General features: G+C 52.2%; 4 protein-coding genes across 4 annotated transcripts; 2 read left to right on the top strand and 2 right to left on the bottom strand.

Annotated features, from left to right (window-relative positions):
* Window positions 1-722: 722 nt before the first annotated feature.
* Window positions 723-2,268, bottom strand: J4E83_002800 (Delta(14)-sterol reductase; the record flags this gene model as incomplete). Its single annotated transcript, XM_049329741.1, has 2 exons — window positions 723-2,136; window positions 2,195-2,268. 2 exons carry the CDS (start codon window positions 2,266-2,268, stop codon window positions 723-725), a joined length of 1,488 nt encoding a protein of 495 aa, XP_049191420.1.
* Window positions 2,269-2,722: 454 nt separating this feature from the next.
* J4E83_002799 (uncharacterized protein) lies at window positions 2,723-3,952 on the top strand (the record flags this gene model as incomplete). The annotated part of the gene is made up of 3 exons (XM_049329740.1): window positions 2,723-3,078; window positions 3,190-3,694; window positions 3,794-3,952. The coding sequence occupies 3 exons, from the start codon at window positions 2,723-2,725 to the stop codon at window positions 3,950-3,952; spliced, it is 1,020 nt and encodes a 339-aa protein (XP_049191419.1).
* Window positions 3,953-4,574: 622 nt separating this feature from the next.
* J4E83_002798 (uncharacterized protein) lies at window positions 4,575-7,892 on the bottom strand (the record flags this gene model as incomplete). The annotated part of the gene is made up of 1 exon (XM_049329739.1): window positions 4,575-7,892. The coding sequence occupies one exon, from the start codon at window positions 7,890-7,892 to the stop codon at window positions 4,575-4,577; it is 3,318 nt and encodes a 1,105-aa protein (XP_049191418.1).
* Window positions 7,893-13,287: 5,395 nt separating this feature from the next.
* Window positions 13,288-15,675, top strand: J4E83_002797 (uncharacterized protein; the record flags this gene model as incomplete). The annotated part of the gene is made up of 3 exons (XM_049329738.1): window positions 13,288-13,744; window positions 13,799-14,020; window positions 14,135-15,675. The coding sequence occupies 3 exons, from the start codon at window positions 13,288-13,290 to the stop codon at window positions 15,673-15,675; spliced, it is 2,220 nt and encodes a 739-aa protein (XP_049191417.1).
* Window positions 15,676-16,658: the final 983 nt, after the last annotated feature.

The following is a 16,658-nucleotide window of genomic DNA, read 5'->3' as shown; positions in this document are numbered from 1 at the left end:
ATGCTGATCAGAGGAGTAAAAGCGATTATGTTGGGAGCGAGAGGAGGAGTCATCGCGGAAGTAGAAGGGCGGGGGATGATGGCTGGGATGAGAAGACGAAGACGTATCGGAAGGGTGCGGCTGTTAGGTGATCACATTCACGATCATGATTAAGGTTTGCTCATGCTCTCGATGATGTTACGACTTCTGTCCTTTCTAACTACGGTTTATGACGGGAATGACGTTGGATGATGAAGGAATGACCTGCTTTATACGCTGCTGGACAGCACGACTCTAGTTATTAGTATCAATGTATTCTCAACTTCTTACAACACACCTTCCATTGCATGGTCGGCTTATGTCATGTGAATAAACATTATTGTAATTTGGCATGTTCGTCTTCGATCGCTCGAGAGCGATAGCGCTACATGTCCATCTACCTGTCCCTACATTTTTGGCGCACGTCTTCAATCGTCTTCACGATAGCGTTGCAGCCGTTTTCCTACTTCCGTCGCGCTCTCCATGATGTATGTCTTTGACCGGCCGTGCGGTAGCATTCCATCTTCCTCCCCAATAATGATACATGGATGTATGTCTTCAACCGAACTTGCGGTAGCATTCCATCCTAAGCCTCCAGATATAAATACAAACAATAACATAATGAGTGCACGTCTTCAACCGCACGAAGCGATAGCGTCACACCCTGATCTTGTCATCCCATCAGAAGTCTTGGAAGAGAACTTCTAGTAGATGCCAGGTACGATCCTGTACGGGACAAGCTCGACGTAGCGGTCCCAGTCCTTGCCGTACTTCCTACGGCACTTCTCCTCATCGCGACGCTCACGGTGGATAAGCAGGATGGCAAAGTAGACCATGAAGAAGTAGGTGAAGATCATACCCCAGCCCTTGGCCTCACCAGGGACGGCGTACTTTCCGTAGCTGTTCTGGTAGAAGTAGGCATCGGTTTGAGCTGCTGTGATGGGAGACTGAGCCGCGTTCTTGATGAGGTAACCGGACATGGCGGTAGGTAGAACGTAGCTCCAGCTCATGAACCAGTCGCCAAGGTAGTTGATGTGACGCGCCATACCCCACCAGCCACTGATCAGAAGCTTGGAACCTGCGGCTGTCTCGATGCACTTGAGGTGCTTGACACGCGGGTCGTTGGGGTCGGTCCTGAAACGGTTTTTCTCGTTGTTTACCGAGCGGAAGATGTAGTATCCGATACCCTGGACGGCCAACACGCCAGCGATACCAATGGGACCGAGATCAACGGGGTAGTTGGATAGGTAGCGGGTTTGGATAGAGTAGGTGAAGGGTACCCAGACGAGGTCACCGAAGGAAAGCATCATACCAAAGCCGTCGGCGATGATGTCGATGGTGGTTAGGATAGCGGGCTCCATGAACAGCGCGTCGAATGTGTACACGGTGTGGGCAACGGTGACGAGAAGGATGCTGTCAGTGACGCGGCCGAAGTTGCGGTATTGCTGCATGATGAAGGCCAGGTCGAGGATGATCCATCCCAGCATTCCGGGGCGAAGCTCGCACCAAGCTTTGATATCAACCTCTCCGAAGATGGGCATGTTGACACGAGGGTTCAGCTCACGTCCGATAAACCAGTCGTAGAGCATGTTGCCGGTACGGCCACCGGCAGCAAGCTCACGCATAGACGGGTCCTTGGGGTGCTTGACACTGAAAGAAGCGACGTAGCAGTAAGTGGCCAAGAAGTAGGAAATGAGAATGTTGCTCGTCAGGATCCCAACGTAGTTGTCGGTGATGAAGGTCCAGACGGGGAACTCGGCACCCTGGGAGATGGTACCGGCAGCAAGAAGAGTCATGATGAAGAGGGCTGAATTCCAGGCATTGAACCTGTACTTGAGCCTTCCGCCGCTCCTGAGCTCGGTACCCTCAACTTCCTGGCCAGGAAGGAATCGGTAGAGGAACAGACTCAGGAAATAGTAGGCCAGGGTACCAAGGAAAGCCTGGGTGTTGAGTAGACCCGAGAAGCCAGTCCATCCTACCTCCTTCTTCAGCTGCTCAAGAGTGAAGCTGTAGGGGTGGAGAAGGACAGGCGCCGGGCATCCAGAGATGTCATTGCACAGAAACGTGAAGACGTACACCAAAACTGGAAGACCGAAAGAGATGATGAAAGCTCCGGGGCTGGAACGAGGTTAGCGTTGTGATCGTCAGGGCGCGCAAAAGTCGTGGATGGACATACGGTCCTAGAAACTCATAGCCATGAGGCTCTTCAGCCAGCGACTTAGTCGCCTTGTCAGTCTTCGCTTTCGACATGTTTTCAATGTCGAGTTGTCGCGTTCTCCAGCTCTTTCCGTTCCGGCTAGATCCGCCGAATGAGGGAGCTCGAGGAATAGGGGTCCGGTCGCGTCGTCACAACAAAGGTCCTTGTCGCAGTTGTCGTCTTCGCCGAGGGTGATTGTCGCGCCGCCTGAACCAAAGACAGCCACGGGTGCAGTGTCCTATATAGTAATGAATGAGGCTGGGCGCATCAGACGATGAAAGGGACCTCGGATTCCATTGCAGCCGTAATGACGCGCACACGCCATCTTGGCCGCGCTAACTGCTTTGGGCGCTACCGCCCGTCGTTACTGCCGCTGCAAGACACTCGACATGGAAGGCGCGGCGCCGGAAGTCAACGTGTTGCGAAGATGGACAATCGTATCAGCTCCACCTTCACCGTCACCACGCCTCGACCCTCATAGTGCGTAGTGCGCCGATCAACTACGCGATGATATCCCTACTCTACTCGCTCCTGCTTCTGGCAGCGTCGGGCCCATTCGCAGCGGCCGCTTCGGACAAACAGCTCAAGCCATGTACCGTCATCTCACCCACGTCCGAGCGCTTCTTCGACCTGAACCCTATGCGCCGCCAGCCACCATCGGAGTCGGACGGCAAGAAAAGTAGCAAGAAGGAGGGCGAAGAAGGCAGCTGGCATGCCAAGGGCTACGATTACAATGCCAACTTCACAATTAACTTCTGTGGACCTGTAGTGGAGGAGCTGGACAAGGTGCAAGATCTAGACAAGGGCCTTTGGAAGAACGTCAGCGCATTCTACGAGAGAGGAGATAAGCAATGGGCTATTGGGTGAGTCTCACACCCTATGCAGTGGGGATAGATGGAGGCGCTCAAGATGCTCGTTCACGACTAGGCAGAACAATCCATTGATGCGCAATGCTGACACCTTGCGATTTCCAGTCTCGAGAACTCAGAGCCCATCTTCCGCGGTCGCAAGCTCATTCTAAACTACACCGGAGGTTCGCTCTGCCCAGATCTGTCCTCGAAATCCAAGCGCACGCTCGAACCCATCTCTCTTGACACCCGCGAGATCATTGACGGCGACGACGATGACGGCAAGGATGACGGAGACAAGAAACCCTCCAAGAAGACTGAGCGCCGCAAGACTACCATCATCTCTCTGCTTTGCGACAACGACCCGCTTGCGAAAACCAGTGTGTCCTTCGTTGCGGCGGTAGACGACTGCTCTTACTTCTTCGAAGGCCGCTCGCCCTTCGCATGCGGCGGCGTGCACCAGGATACCCAAGCACTAGGCCCCGGCGGCGTCTTCGGGGTCATCGTCATGATCGCCGTAGCCGTATACTTTGCTGGTGGTTGCGTCTACCAACGCACCGTCATGCACCAGCGCGGATGGAGACAGCTGCCCAACTACGCCATGTGGGCAGGCATCTGGCGCTTCTTCTCTGTAAGTCTACTCCGCTGTTGTCGTAGAAGGAGTAGTAGTAGCGCCCGGTGGTGATGACAGACGGTCGAATGTCTTGTTGGTGTTGCTGACATAGTGAAGGACATGTTCATCATTCTTACTTCGTCGTGTGCGCGCTTCATGCCTTCCCGCCGGGGCTACAGTCGCGTCTCGCTCGGCCAGGATAGCGGGCGGAGGGGACGAAGGAATGAAGATGAGGATAGGTTAATAGACAACCTGGACGAGGAGTGGGACGATTAGATGTGGCAATATATTGGTATCGGGCATGGCATAACGACGCGGCGTTTACGGGGTTTGGTTAAGGACAATAGACGCTCAGGAGCGCATGAACAAGAGACTTATTGACTCTGGCACATTCTTCTGGGGAAAAGTGAGCACCCTAGAACCTACATTGACATTACATCATCTACTTTGCGTTTTCCCATCTTGATGTAGGCTCCAGAGTGTTCGGCTTTTTTTCGTATGATATGCTGATGCATTACCGATGGGTTCACTTTCACGAGTGCACGTTCATAGAGATGTTTTGAAGACTGCATTGGTAACGCACCGACACCAAGTTTCCATGTCTCCACCGGGCCCAGAATTGAACGGCTAAAGACACCATGCACACCGGAGAAGTACCGACTGAAACTACAAGAAAGATCGCTCGTTCCTCTCGTATTATCACCGAAATAGACCATTTCCTCTCGCATGTGCTCGCGAGTGAACTTAATCAGGCCCTTCATATCAACTGATTCGGGGAAGGGACCCTACTGTTTTGAACGCCCGCTTGACAAATCGACTAACGCCTGGGGTATAGAGCAGCGAACCATGAAGCAATACGGATATCGACGGCTGAGATGATGCTGTGTCGTGAGCACACCTACATCTCCTTATCTACCTCGTCGTCAACTCGGGCACGCCGGTCAACATGTTCGCCACCATTCTTGGACATAGATGATTCAGTCTCCATCGGAGCTGTCTCGTCAACGTCCTCCTCGACGGAGTCCTGTGCGGAGTCAACGACGCTGCGGTCATCCTCCATGTCAACGTCCATCTGCTCTTCTCCCTCGGCTGTACTGTTTCCTGCATCTTTCTCTGCTAAGATGTCGCCGCGAGCGATGGGCTCAAATTGCGCATCGATCCCTGCCAAGATCTCTCTGATTTCCGACCTCAGCTCCCTCTCTTCTTTTGATTGCAGATTAAGGGGCTGACAGCCAGCCGCGCCACCAAGCACTCGGGTATAGTCCCTGTCCATCTGCACGAAAATCTCATCAACCTTGGTTTCCATTGACTCTTGTAGTGCTTTACACATGTCATCAAGGTGCTTGTTGACTGTGGCGATGGCTTCATGGAACATTCTATGTCGCTCCCGCTCCACATGATCTTCCATGTGTTGTTTCATGCGCTTGTAAGATCCAGCGCCACGCTCTTCTGTGCACACATCGTATACGTCATGCATGATGCCTGCGATACAAGGGCTGAAGTCACGGTTCGCTTCGCGCTGGAGTTCGTTCATTTGTGTGATGAGCGTAACCCCAAGATCCTTGAATAGCTGCTCGTAGTTGCAGACCTGTGACTTTAAGATTGAGAGATTCGCCAGGCCAACGCCGCTGGTCCTCGCACGCTCTTCTATGGCTTCGTGAAACTTGTGAAGAAGCGTGCCTGAAATGCCGATATACGCATCAAATGCTTTTGGAAGGCGCGTCTGGAAGGCTCGCTCCCAACCCGTTGCTAGTTGCTTGATGATGGGATCCACAAGATCGGAGTTGAAGTCACGGTGGCCGGCCGCAGAAGAATGATAAACGCCGTCGCGTCGAACGACAGCCTTGTAGGATCCCCACGCGAGGCCACCTTGATCCTTGTAACCCCAAGCATGTGCTGTAGCTGGTGCAGATTCAATGGCCTTGTTGATGAGCTCTGGGCATTTGTCGAAGATTTGAGTCTTCATCTCAGATCGCATCTCTTTGATGCAAGTACCAATGGCTGCCTCTAACCCTTCCGTTAACTGAGTAAGCCGCCGCCCTAGGTAGCTGGCCTGCTTGCGCTGTTCCTCGTCCGTCATCTTTGAACCCGCCCCGTGGTTTGACATCCAGAGGTTGAAAGTGGTTAATATCTGGCAGACACTGATCAAGAACGCGCGGCTAGTTTGGATGCGTCCGCCTTCAGTAAGCTTCTTACAATGGTTCTGAAGTTGGGGCACTTCTGTCTCTTCAGGTGTTAGGAATCCGGGCACTTCATCGTCTTTTTGCATTCGGTCGCACATCTTCTGGTACGCGCGACTGCTGACGCAAAAGACTGGCAGAGACCTAGCAACCTGGCTGTAGTCGCGCATCTCCTCGTCGGGGTTGAAGTTGTCTTCGTCTTCTTCGGCCGCGTTTTCCTGGTCGATTTCCTTGATGCCGGCAGCGAAATCCTGCTGGATAGCCGATTTGGAGTACTGGTTTCGGCCTGCAATACAGATGCGGCTGATCTCAGCTTTGATTTCATCCTTCTTTGCTTCCAGTTCTCGAATTTGAGGTTTCAAGTCGTCCATAGAGTGCTTGATTGCTATCCCTTCTCGCCTAGCGTTCTTCTTCGTTTCCCTCAACTCCTTCAGTTTCTCTTTGATGTCAGTTTCGGATAGCCGCTTCCTTTCTCCCTGGAATGTGACTTCATCGTCGCTCCCAGACTCATCGGAATCGGAATCCTCAAAATCATCATCCGTATCGTCATCGAAAAGTTGTTTCCTTTTGCGTGCCTGCTTGTTCGAGACAGCCTTCTTGCGTTTGTGAGTCTTGGGTTGGGGTGCGAACACAGATTTCCCGTCGTCCAGTTGCTCCTGGAGTGATTCCCACACCTCAATGTCCTCACTTGCGCTCGACATCGCAAGCTTATAGACCTCTCGCGATTCGTTCAACTCTTGAATCTTGCTCCGAATCTGCTTTATCTGCTCATCGTGGCGTTCCTGTTCTTCTTCAAACGTTGCAACATTCTCTTCGAGCCCGAGACTGTCGATTGCTTCAGTGATAGAGATGTCATCGGTCTTCGAACAGATGAATGTAACACTGGAGAAGCCGCCGTCGTATTTGAGCTGCCGTTTGAACGAGTCTCCGAGCAAGGTTTTAGCGGCTTTGTCGTCCACAGCTCGATTGATAGGAGCAACGATCCAAAGACCGGTGCATTGCTTCATATAACCCTGAGCAACAGCAGCTCTCGCAGCGTTACTGTCATGAACACCCGGCAAATCTACAATGACTGCACCAGTCGAGAGCGCATGACTCTTCGTATAGATTTTGACGACCTTGATCAAGGGCCAGTACTCTGTTTGAAAAGCAGGCTTGGAGACCTTCTCCTTGTTCTTATCCTTCTTTGCGACCTTCTCTTTACTATCTACGTAGCGTTGGAGCTCTCGATAGAAAGACTGAGGTCTGGCCGTGTGGATCTTTTTGGTAGTCCCAAGTACGTCGACAACGGATCGCTTGGACATGAGCGAAGGAATGGTGCAGTCACCTAAAGCATCTTTGGCGACCGACGGGTAGACGGAATGGAATTTTGCCCATGCAACACCGGCATCAGAATTGGGATCCTGTGCCTCGCGCGAGAGAGAACCATTCTCGGAAAGGAACTCGCGCAAAAGAACTGTGAGTTCCTTCTCCCAGTCCGCCTGGCTGATGAACTCAATCTCGGCGCAGTATTTAGAGCCTGGGTCGGTGCTGCTGTTCCACGAGATCTCGGTAACCACCGCAGTGCAAGCACGCATGCAATTAGTAGGTACGAGCCGCTCTTCGTCAAGCATAGCGTTGATGACGCTGCTCTTCCCAGCTCCAGTATTGCCCACTACGCCGACCACAGTGCGCTTTCGCTGCGCTTGAGGGATGAGCTTCTCAATGGCTTGTACCCATGCCGCAGCGTCCGCATTAGATGTCGAGTATTTTAGAAACTTGTCTTCAAGGCTTGCGAGAACTTTGAGCGATGTGGAGACGCCAGCCTCAAGGATGTCAGGGTCTCGTAGCTCAATGACTGAGCGAATGCATCGATCAACGGAGGCCAACTCTTCTTGGACATCTTGTTCTGGCGAGGCATCTCTGTTGAAAATCTTTTCCGGGTCAAAACTGCTTTCCGACTCCACATGGCCATATTGGGCAAGGGACGTATGTTGCAAAGGGATTGGCGACTGTCTCTCTTCCTTGACGGCGGAAAAATTGTTCATTGGGTACATCGATGGTGCCGCAGGACACGCATCAGTAGGTTCACGATGAGCAGCTTGCGCTGCACCCTCCGTACCTGAAGCAACGGTTGGTCGAGGAATTGCCTGGCGGAAATTGTCCCCTGGAATTGAGGGTGTGCTTAATTCACTAGAAGAGCGCCATGGTAGCTGATGAGATCGGTTCTGCACAGAACGTTGAACAGGAGACCGTGATTGAGACCACGGCGGGTACCTATCTGAGTCGAGTGCAGGTGCGCGGCTACTCAAAGTACTGGCATGCCTCGATGTCAACGGCGAAGCAAAGCTGGGATTATGTTGAGTTGCCGAATGGCCTGATGCACCATGAGAGGAAATGGAGGCTGTCTCAGCACCACAGCGTAGTGGCTCTCTTCCCAATGTTCCAGGGTTGGCATGGTTGTTTGCTGTTTGTTTGGCATCGTGACCAGACTCAGTCTCCTGGTGCCGACGCGCGATCTCGGCTTGAATGAGCTCTTCCCTGAGCGATGGAAGGTCTTGTGTTTGATGTTGTACCGTTGCGTTGAGCGGGTCTACGGCATTAAAGACCACGACGCTGTCTTCCGGCACTAAGAATGACTTGACGATATCGCTTTGGTCGACGACACAGCCTTTGTAACTAATGCGAACACCGATAAGATCATGCCGTTTCTCGTAAGTATCCTGAATCTTATTGATAGGAATCTTCTAGAAGCAGGTCAGCGGATGGGCGTGGTACTGCCTAGGCGCATTCCAGGTATATTCCGCGCGCATTGACGCCACCAAAACATCGTTATCTCGGAACAGGGAAGGCTGTAGAGCTTACATTGTGGCCTATCATCCATAAGAAATCGGTTTCCTTGAAGTCATCCTGCGTGGACTTGCGGTGATCGAGCACACCAATCCAGCACCGGCGTGCTTTGAGCTCCTGTTGTGGTACAACACGCTTGGCGCGTCGATGGAAGTCGTCCCAGTCCATTGCTAGGTTATGCTCATGAGTGAGATGCTGCGGCAATGTATTGATGTATGCAGAAGCTGATTTGACGCGTTAGGCGGGAGTTACCCACGGGTGCATGCAGCTTGGGAACTAGCGATGGCGGGGTTGGCGGGGTTTGCAGGATGGCGTGACTGAGAGCATTGAAGCATTGGCCAGTTGTTCGTCGCTAGTGCGTGTAACGGTGAATGAGGAGATTGAATGTGTTGGATGTGACCAACGGTCCCTGAAGAGCAAACAGCGGGGCAAACGCGTCTGAATACGCTAAGACACGCCAGCACATGACGCCAAGCCTTTCGACGCGTCCCGATCTCGCTGCCGTCCTTTCGTCCGAAATTTCACTCTGTGATCCTCATAACATCACAACACTCATCAGTCTCCAAAATTATTGCATTCTTTGAGCGCGGGCTTTGCTACTTCTAAAATTCCCGGTATGCGCACGACGCTAGTCGATATTAATTCGATTGTTACCTCCACCTGCAGCTCTTTGCGATGACGCACTCCATTCACGACGAGAACGATAGTCTGTCACAAGTCATGCAGTAGCTCGAAGCCATTCGCAGCATTGTACCGACCGGATCGTTTCCCTGGACATGTTGTGAAGATACGAAGGCGCCCCGGCCACCTACATGAGCTCGGAACGACAGCGTTATTGTCCACGCGTCTACCACAAAGCGCGCCAAGTCTTTCAATATGTTTGAAAGAATAGCTTCCGGCTGGTTCAGGCACATGTGCGCGCACGTAGAGCGGTCGTTGTCACATTCATCTCTCGACATACCCATATGCCACTGTCCGAATTTTCTCCGAAGAATCGATGGGCATCGCTGCACAATGCGTCCGTTTACCTCACTGGTTCACAGTGATGAAGTCTCTTTTACGGTGACTTTCTCATGCTCACCACAATGTCTCTCGAACTTCTAGGAACCAAGTGTTGTTTCTGCATTGTTCTAGTCTGGCCACCCTTCTTCTTAGCTGGCAGGCATGTCGTTCATTTGACTCTCCGCTTTGTCTCATTATGTTGCGGTTGGCTCTCCACAATGGTCATGCCCCCAATATGTATACTTCATTGGATTATGACGAGTACAGGTGCGCAAACACCCTTTCCATATCCGCAAACGATGACGGAACAGACGCCGCTGCGACAGAAACGTGTCGCCCCAGAAGCCAACCCCGGTATCATCGGATTGATCGCGGCATGCAATAAAAACGACAGGTTCAAACTTCTAGAAGACGAAAGTGTTCTGCCTGGAGACTTGCGCAATCCAATCCATCCGACGTTGCGTTGGTTTGATAGTAACGGGCCTATGCGGCAGATGCTTCGGTTGGCATCACATTTTCTCAGCCACGACACCGTCCTCGCTTTCTTTGTACCGCTTCTATACGGACGCGACTTGATAGGCATAGTTAACGATGCAAAGAAGACTTACCTCTCAGACCCGCTCGCCAACGCGTCCGAGGAGAAACGCAGTCAATATCTAGCCGGAGTGCGTGAGGCTTTGCATTGCCTTGGGCACAGCGTTTCCTTCCACTTCCTACCGTCTGCGAAGCGAGTATACGCCCGTTCACTGCGGGACAATGCAAGTCCACACCATGTCGCTTCATGTTGTCCGGCGTTCCAGCGCAAATTTTCTTGTAGGATCGAAATGGCGGACTGGTTGAGTAACTTTTATTCGACTGGTGAATACGAAGCCGCGTCGCGATGCGCGCAGTTTCGGCACGACTTCCTTTTCGCTGCAACACTCGTGCATGAGATTACCCACGCTGTGGGAATATTGCGACGGGGCAATACAAGGGAGCCGCACATCCGAGCTGACTGTCCAGAAGCTGAGTGGGGCTATGGCTGGGAACACTTCATGTTCGGCACCGTAATTAACCCTCAAGACTTGTCGGGACCAGGCACTCACCTTCTTATGCGTAAGATATGGGTAGATCGAAAGACGGCCAGCGAGACTGGAGGTAAGGAGTACTGCGATGTACCCATCTCTTACATAGCGCAATGGTTTCGGAACGACACATGGAGCATTGTAGCCAAGTATGGACCAACTGCGGTTGCAGCACCAATCGCTAATTTCAAGATACGGCTGTCGGACCAGCGTGGGGCCTGGGTAGTGTCCAGTGACCACCCAGAGATCGAGAAAGATCTGAGAACGCTGCAATCTCAGTGGCGAAATCGCTCTTTGAGTCTAAGTCTACAAATAGGGTCGCCATCATCACCAGCTGCTCGTTCGCGTTTTGCCAAGATATTTTGGCACCTTGTAACTAAGGAGCAGCTGCAGAAGAATAACGCGCCGGTTCCGCTACGCACTTCGTTCATATCGCGGGCTGAGACAAGCCCCATACCAAAGCTCACTCAGACCATAAGAGCATGCTACAAGCCAACAAAGACACAGGCCCTTGTAGGATACCGACCAGACTACTCTGATAGCTGCGATATGTCTCGAAAGCGGCGCGCAGAGCCACGACACGAGTGCCACCGCGTCAGCAAAGCAATGAAGCGGTAAACTGTGGCAACGACCCTAAAACCCCAGGACGAGCTTTAGAGGTTGTACTCATCCCACGGAAGTTATGACGTTAGAGTGGATATAGCACAGTGTTGATACCGATTCCGGAAGGAAGCAAGGATGCGGACTTACTGGCGCGCGCACACTTGTTGTGCGGTCCCAGATACATAGCTACGTCAGGAGTGATGTAGCATATGACGAAGTCTCACCCAACACGGTAGTTCGGTATCAGTCTAGCAAGCCGTAGTAGTCACCTGTAACGTCTCACCGGTGTTTCTCTCATTTCTTGGACGCCTGTTTGTCATACCAGTATAAGAGACTTAGCCCCGGCTCCTAACGTGCATTTCTCGTAGTGAACTATCCAACCCAAAACCAAGATCATCAGCGTTTCAGATGCCTGTTAGTACGCCACTTCCCACGAGGGAGGCATATCTGAATGATTTGATACCCGTCGCAATATGTTCCGCAGCAGATCCTTGCCACATTTGTTGGGATAGTTACACAAAAGATCACGAACCGGTTCTTCTGCGTCCTTGTGGGCACATATTCGGGAAGCCATGCATACAAGAGTGGTTCCAAAAAGGCGCGAATACATGTCCACTCGATAGAAATAAGCTTTTCATGTCAACAACGGATGCGGAAGAGACCGAAAGCTGGTCACTTGTTCCGTTCGGAGCTTTACGAGACCAGAGCGGCATAGATGCGCCAGCAAGTGATAGAAGAGGTGGAGTAGCCAACAGAGCACATGCTGCACCGGAGCAGTATCTGTTCTTCGGTGGCGAGATCATTGGGATAAACAGTCGCCTAACACTTGAAGGCTGTCGTCGCGTCGTTCGCGATCTCTGGTATGTAAGCAACCATCTTTACCATCAGATTCGTAATCATGCCGATGATCACGATCCGCTATCCCTTAGCGAAGACACTCTCAGAGAGTCGATACATGATGCGTTGCCTCGCGGTATCGACGTAGATGACCACGCTTGGCCGCTACTTTTCAGCATGGGAAGAAGTATGGTCGCGTCGCGGGGAATGGCCTGGGAACAGGGGTCGGAGGCGAATTTGCGTAGGGAAGATATGATGGGTTGGGGAGAGGAGCTCTGGCGCGTGTGTGGGGGTGTTCAGAACCGAGATTAGATAGGGATGCAGATAATGAGATTCAGGCTGGCGAATATCCAATGTGTTGATAATGGCTAGTCATACAATAGACGTCTGAGGGTTTCGCTTCTGAAGGTCTCATCTGCTCATATGTTGAAAGTTTCAGGTTCGCGGGCACTCAGCGCGGCGGCGGGAAAGCTCGAACTAGGTAGCCAGGTACCAGCGGACCATCCCGAGATCTCTTTGCACTCAACCTTGGAACGAAGATGCCTGGAGAGTCACAATTACAGTACACTGCATCTGGTATTGGGTGTTTTGTGCCGGGCAATAAATGGTAAGTTCTATTGGCTCCCAAGGTCGTGACGGGTTTGGTGCCGTTCTGAAGTTTCCATCGAAGCTACGGAATTTCCAGAACACCACCACTGGGCACGGACTTCCACCCTCGCCGTCACCAATTCGTTCCCCACCTTTTGCTCTAAACTCTCCAGTTGCTCAAGATTCTCGAGTACTACCACCAAGTCTCATACAGTAGTCGCCTGGGTCCGATCCAACGACGTTCACTTGCACTTTTCGCACTGCGCAGGCGCACACGTGGGCCCGACGCCGGCCGCTACCCGGTCAAAATCCTCACCGCTGGCTTCACTTGGGTTGCGCGACAATAGCAAGACTTGAACAATTACACCACCTGCACCTTATCTATTCAACCGTATTCACTCCACTGTCACCGTGGCCAGATAAGTCTGCAATAGCTCGGCTCCCACACACCCAACGCTGTTTCCTATCTTCCACCCAAACCAAAACAGCTTTCGTCAACACTACGACCATGGCGTCCACATACAGCATGCCATACACTCCCGCTGATTACGTCGCTTCCGAAGCACTACTTCCTGAGGAATTCTTCGGTTATGCCGACATCCCAACTCTAGTGAAGATTCACGAGGTTCTGTGCAATAGCGAAACACAGGATGACGTCGAGCTCGCTACATGGATACAGGAAAGATACCTCAGCGCCCCCAGGAACGATTCTGGAACAGAACAGATGCGTACCGCGCAGGAATTCGGCAGATTAGACAGGGCTTACCGTAGGGTGCGGTCTCTCAGTGGCAAAACCCAGGACAAATGGCCAATTCTGGACATACATTTCAAGGAGATGTCATCAAGCATGGTTCGAAATAACGCGCGCGGTGAAGCCGCTCCCGGAGTCATGTTCCCAATTGACGGATTGCAGAAGAAAGCTTGTCTAGCTGGGCAGCCGCTCAACGGGTTTGTCACACCTGATGGTAAGTAAGGTCTCGCCCAATCCTGCCTGCAAATACTGACTTCTGCTGTTACAGCCTCCGCAGGACCAAAGCTCCAAGTGCCGTTTACAAATAAGCCTAGCCGGTACCAACCAGACGTGCAGACTTACCCACGTCCGACACGGCAGACTCCTGTACCACTTCCTTCCAACGTTACTTCCAAATCATCTGGAGAGCGGAGCTCTGAGAGCCATGCCGTACCTCCCAATCGGTCTCAGATTCCTGCAACCTCTTCACAGAGCATTCCGCAGCACACTGGTATGTTACCATCACCTAATTCACCCAATCTCGCTTGATTACCTCAATTTACCTCACATCGCATGGCTCACTTTCGCTTTTGCTTCCTTCATCATGCTGACAAAAAAGCGCTAGACTTCTCCTCACAGCCAGACGGCCATACAACGTCTCAGACCGAGCCACCCCCATCAGGCTTGCCTAAAACCGAAAAAGCTCTTGGCCAGACCCCACCTAACGACAACAGTGAAGCTCTTCTATCAGAGCCCGTAGGCGGTAACATGACGCGCCACATCGGCTCCAACCCCAGTGAAGATTTGCAGGCAGAGTCGGCAGTACGAGATGCGGGCGCGGGTAAGGTTCGCGGCCCAAATGGACGCTACTTACCCAAGGACGACGTCGAGCCCGAGACCAAAAAGGCTAAGAAGCCGAAGAAGGCAGTTAAGCCTCGTACGGGCTTGAGAAATATGAAAAAACTGGAATCACCTGCACCAAGCACAGTCGGCGAAAAACCAGCGACTGTACCAGCCGAAGATGAAGATTTGATGGCAGATGCTCAGCCGCCTTCGCCTCCAGTGTCTAGCCATGGGGCTGATGAGATGAATGGAGTGGAAGATGTCACATCTGCTAACCCAGCTTTTGACATCGTCGTATCATCCACAACCGATCTGGCTACATCCCCTGCAGCCGCAAGCGAGCAAGAGGCCGAGGTGGAGGACGAAGTAGCGTCCGACTCGGGATCTACCCCTGCGTATCTTCTTGCAGCCGCGGCTGATCCAGTACCGTCAAATCTGGACAAGCTGCCTCCTAACTCTAGGAAGTCCATCAAAAGAAAGAGTGAGCCAACTGCCACGTCTGGAGACCGGAAGCGGGGTAAACACGGTGGAATAGTCGGCCGCCCAAGGAAGTCCGAGCAGCATGGAAGCCACACATCAGATCAAGAGCCAGCTCAAGAACAAGATGAGAAGGTCACAGAGACAGAGGATCCGCCTCAGATGGTAACACGTCGAGCTACCCGACGCTCTGCGGCAGCAAATCTGAACGCGCCCGAAACCAGCAAGCCAGATGCAACGTCGATGGCAAAACCGCCTATCAAGGCACCGGTCAAGCAGTCGCTCTCAACCTCGGTAAAGCCATCAAAATCCAAACGAAGCTCAAAGGGATCATCCACTCCCGAAGTAGACGAGATAATGAGTGGGGTCGAAGACCATGCGGCGGCTAGCCATGAGGAGACTCTGAAGCCTACTCCCATTGTTAGAGAAGCCAGTGCTACGCCTTCATACGCTTTGGGAAGCGTTGCACCCTCGCAGCTTCCAGATAATCACTTCTTGAGCATTGGTATTAGCAGGACCAGCTCCCCCGCCCTTCAGCCGTCTTCGCACCAGCCCTATCAATCACCTTACCAGGCGGTGCCGCCAACGCCACCACCTACAGTTGTTGCAAAAACGCCCCTCATCAACGGCACAAGATCTACTTACCCGCCAGGTCACGTGGAATATTTCGCTCGCATCACTACAAGCAACGGCAGTACAATGGACTTACCGATCGAAGAGAGCCAAATCGAGAGAAAAGAGATGGAGACGATCAAGAGATATGCCGAGTATAACGCTGTACCCGACGCGGTGCCAGTATTGTATCCTCAGTTCCGGCAGATCTGGGCTTTTGCGAAACAGGGTTGATACGCAGAAGGGACACTACGGAAATCTTCAGGCTGCACTGAACGCAGTGATTGTACGGATAGCATAGGCATGAAACTATTACAATAACAATGATTATCATTGACTCTCATGATATCCAGTTTTCCTCATTCTCGGACTTCAATGGTGTCTCTCCTCTCTCTGAACCACTTTCTTGCCCCTACCATCAGCGTCTCCGCCTCTGCGGGCCCCTCCTATCGTACGGCTCAAACCTTCCATACCTTCCACCGCCGGTATAACTCCAACCACTGTCGCCACTGCCGTGGAGTTGATTGTATCGTGTCTCGCCGCGACGGGCTCCGGGCTGGTGCGAATACATGCGGTCGGGGTAAAAGCCGCCACCGTTGTTTGCGTCTTGAAGCGAATTCTGGTAGGGGTAGTACGAGCGGCCGCCTGGAAACATGATGTTGAGCGGGTTTTGGCGGATATGTGTGTGGTTCTCGGTGCTTAGATGCTTGGAGCTGGCTGCGACTGCTTTGTGTATCAAGTGGAAGCTGAAAAGTACTAGTAATAGTTCTGTTAGATGCTGATGTGCTTGATATGATGGATGAGTAGAAATTAAAGGCAGAACCTCGAGAATTTATATACGAGGACTGTGTTGATGAATAGTTGACTGCGACAGCCAGACATGGACTCAACGCGTACTCCGTATTGACGAATCAATGATTTCATGTCTGGTGCGTGAGTTGGCACAGGTGTTGCCGGCAACCTACAAGGTCACATAGTGTATAGCGTAGTCGCGAAATGTGGGAGGTTTGGTCGTTGTCCTGACATTATTGAATTCAGCGGCAGCCGTAATGCCACCTCTCTTCGGCTCGTGCTCCCTGACAGTCCTCTGTCACGTCCTTTCCTGGTGTACGCGTGCGTAAACATATCCTCGGGTCGTGTGATGCATTGTAATAGCCGTTCGTGTAGATGGACCGTTGGTGTAGAATGATTATCGCGACAGACTGATCTGAAGAGAC

Source organism: Alternaria metachromatica (genome assembly GCF_023757995.1).
Source record: "Alternaria metachromatica strain BMP 0045 chromosome Unknown scaffold_4, whole genome shotgun sequence".
In the NCBI taxonomy this organism is placed as follows: Eukaryota; Fungi; Ascomycota; class Dothideomycetes; order Pleosporales; family Pleosporaceae; genus Alternaria; species Alternaria metachromatica.
The sequence above is the reverse complement of the archived record's forward strand: the minus strand, read 5'-3'. Positions and strand labels throughout refer to the sequence as shown.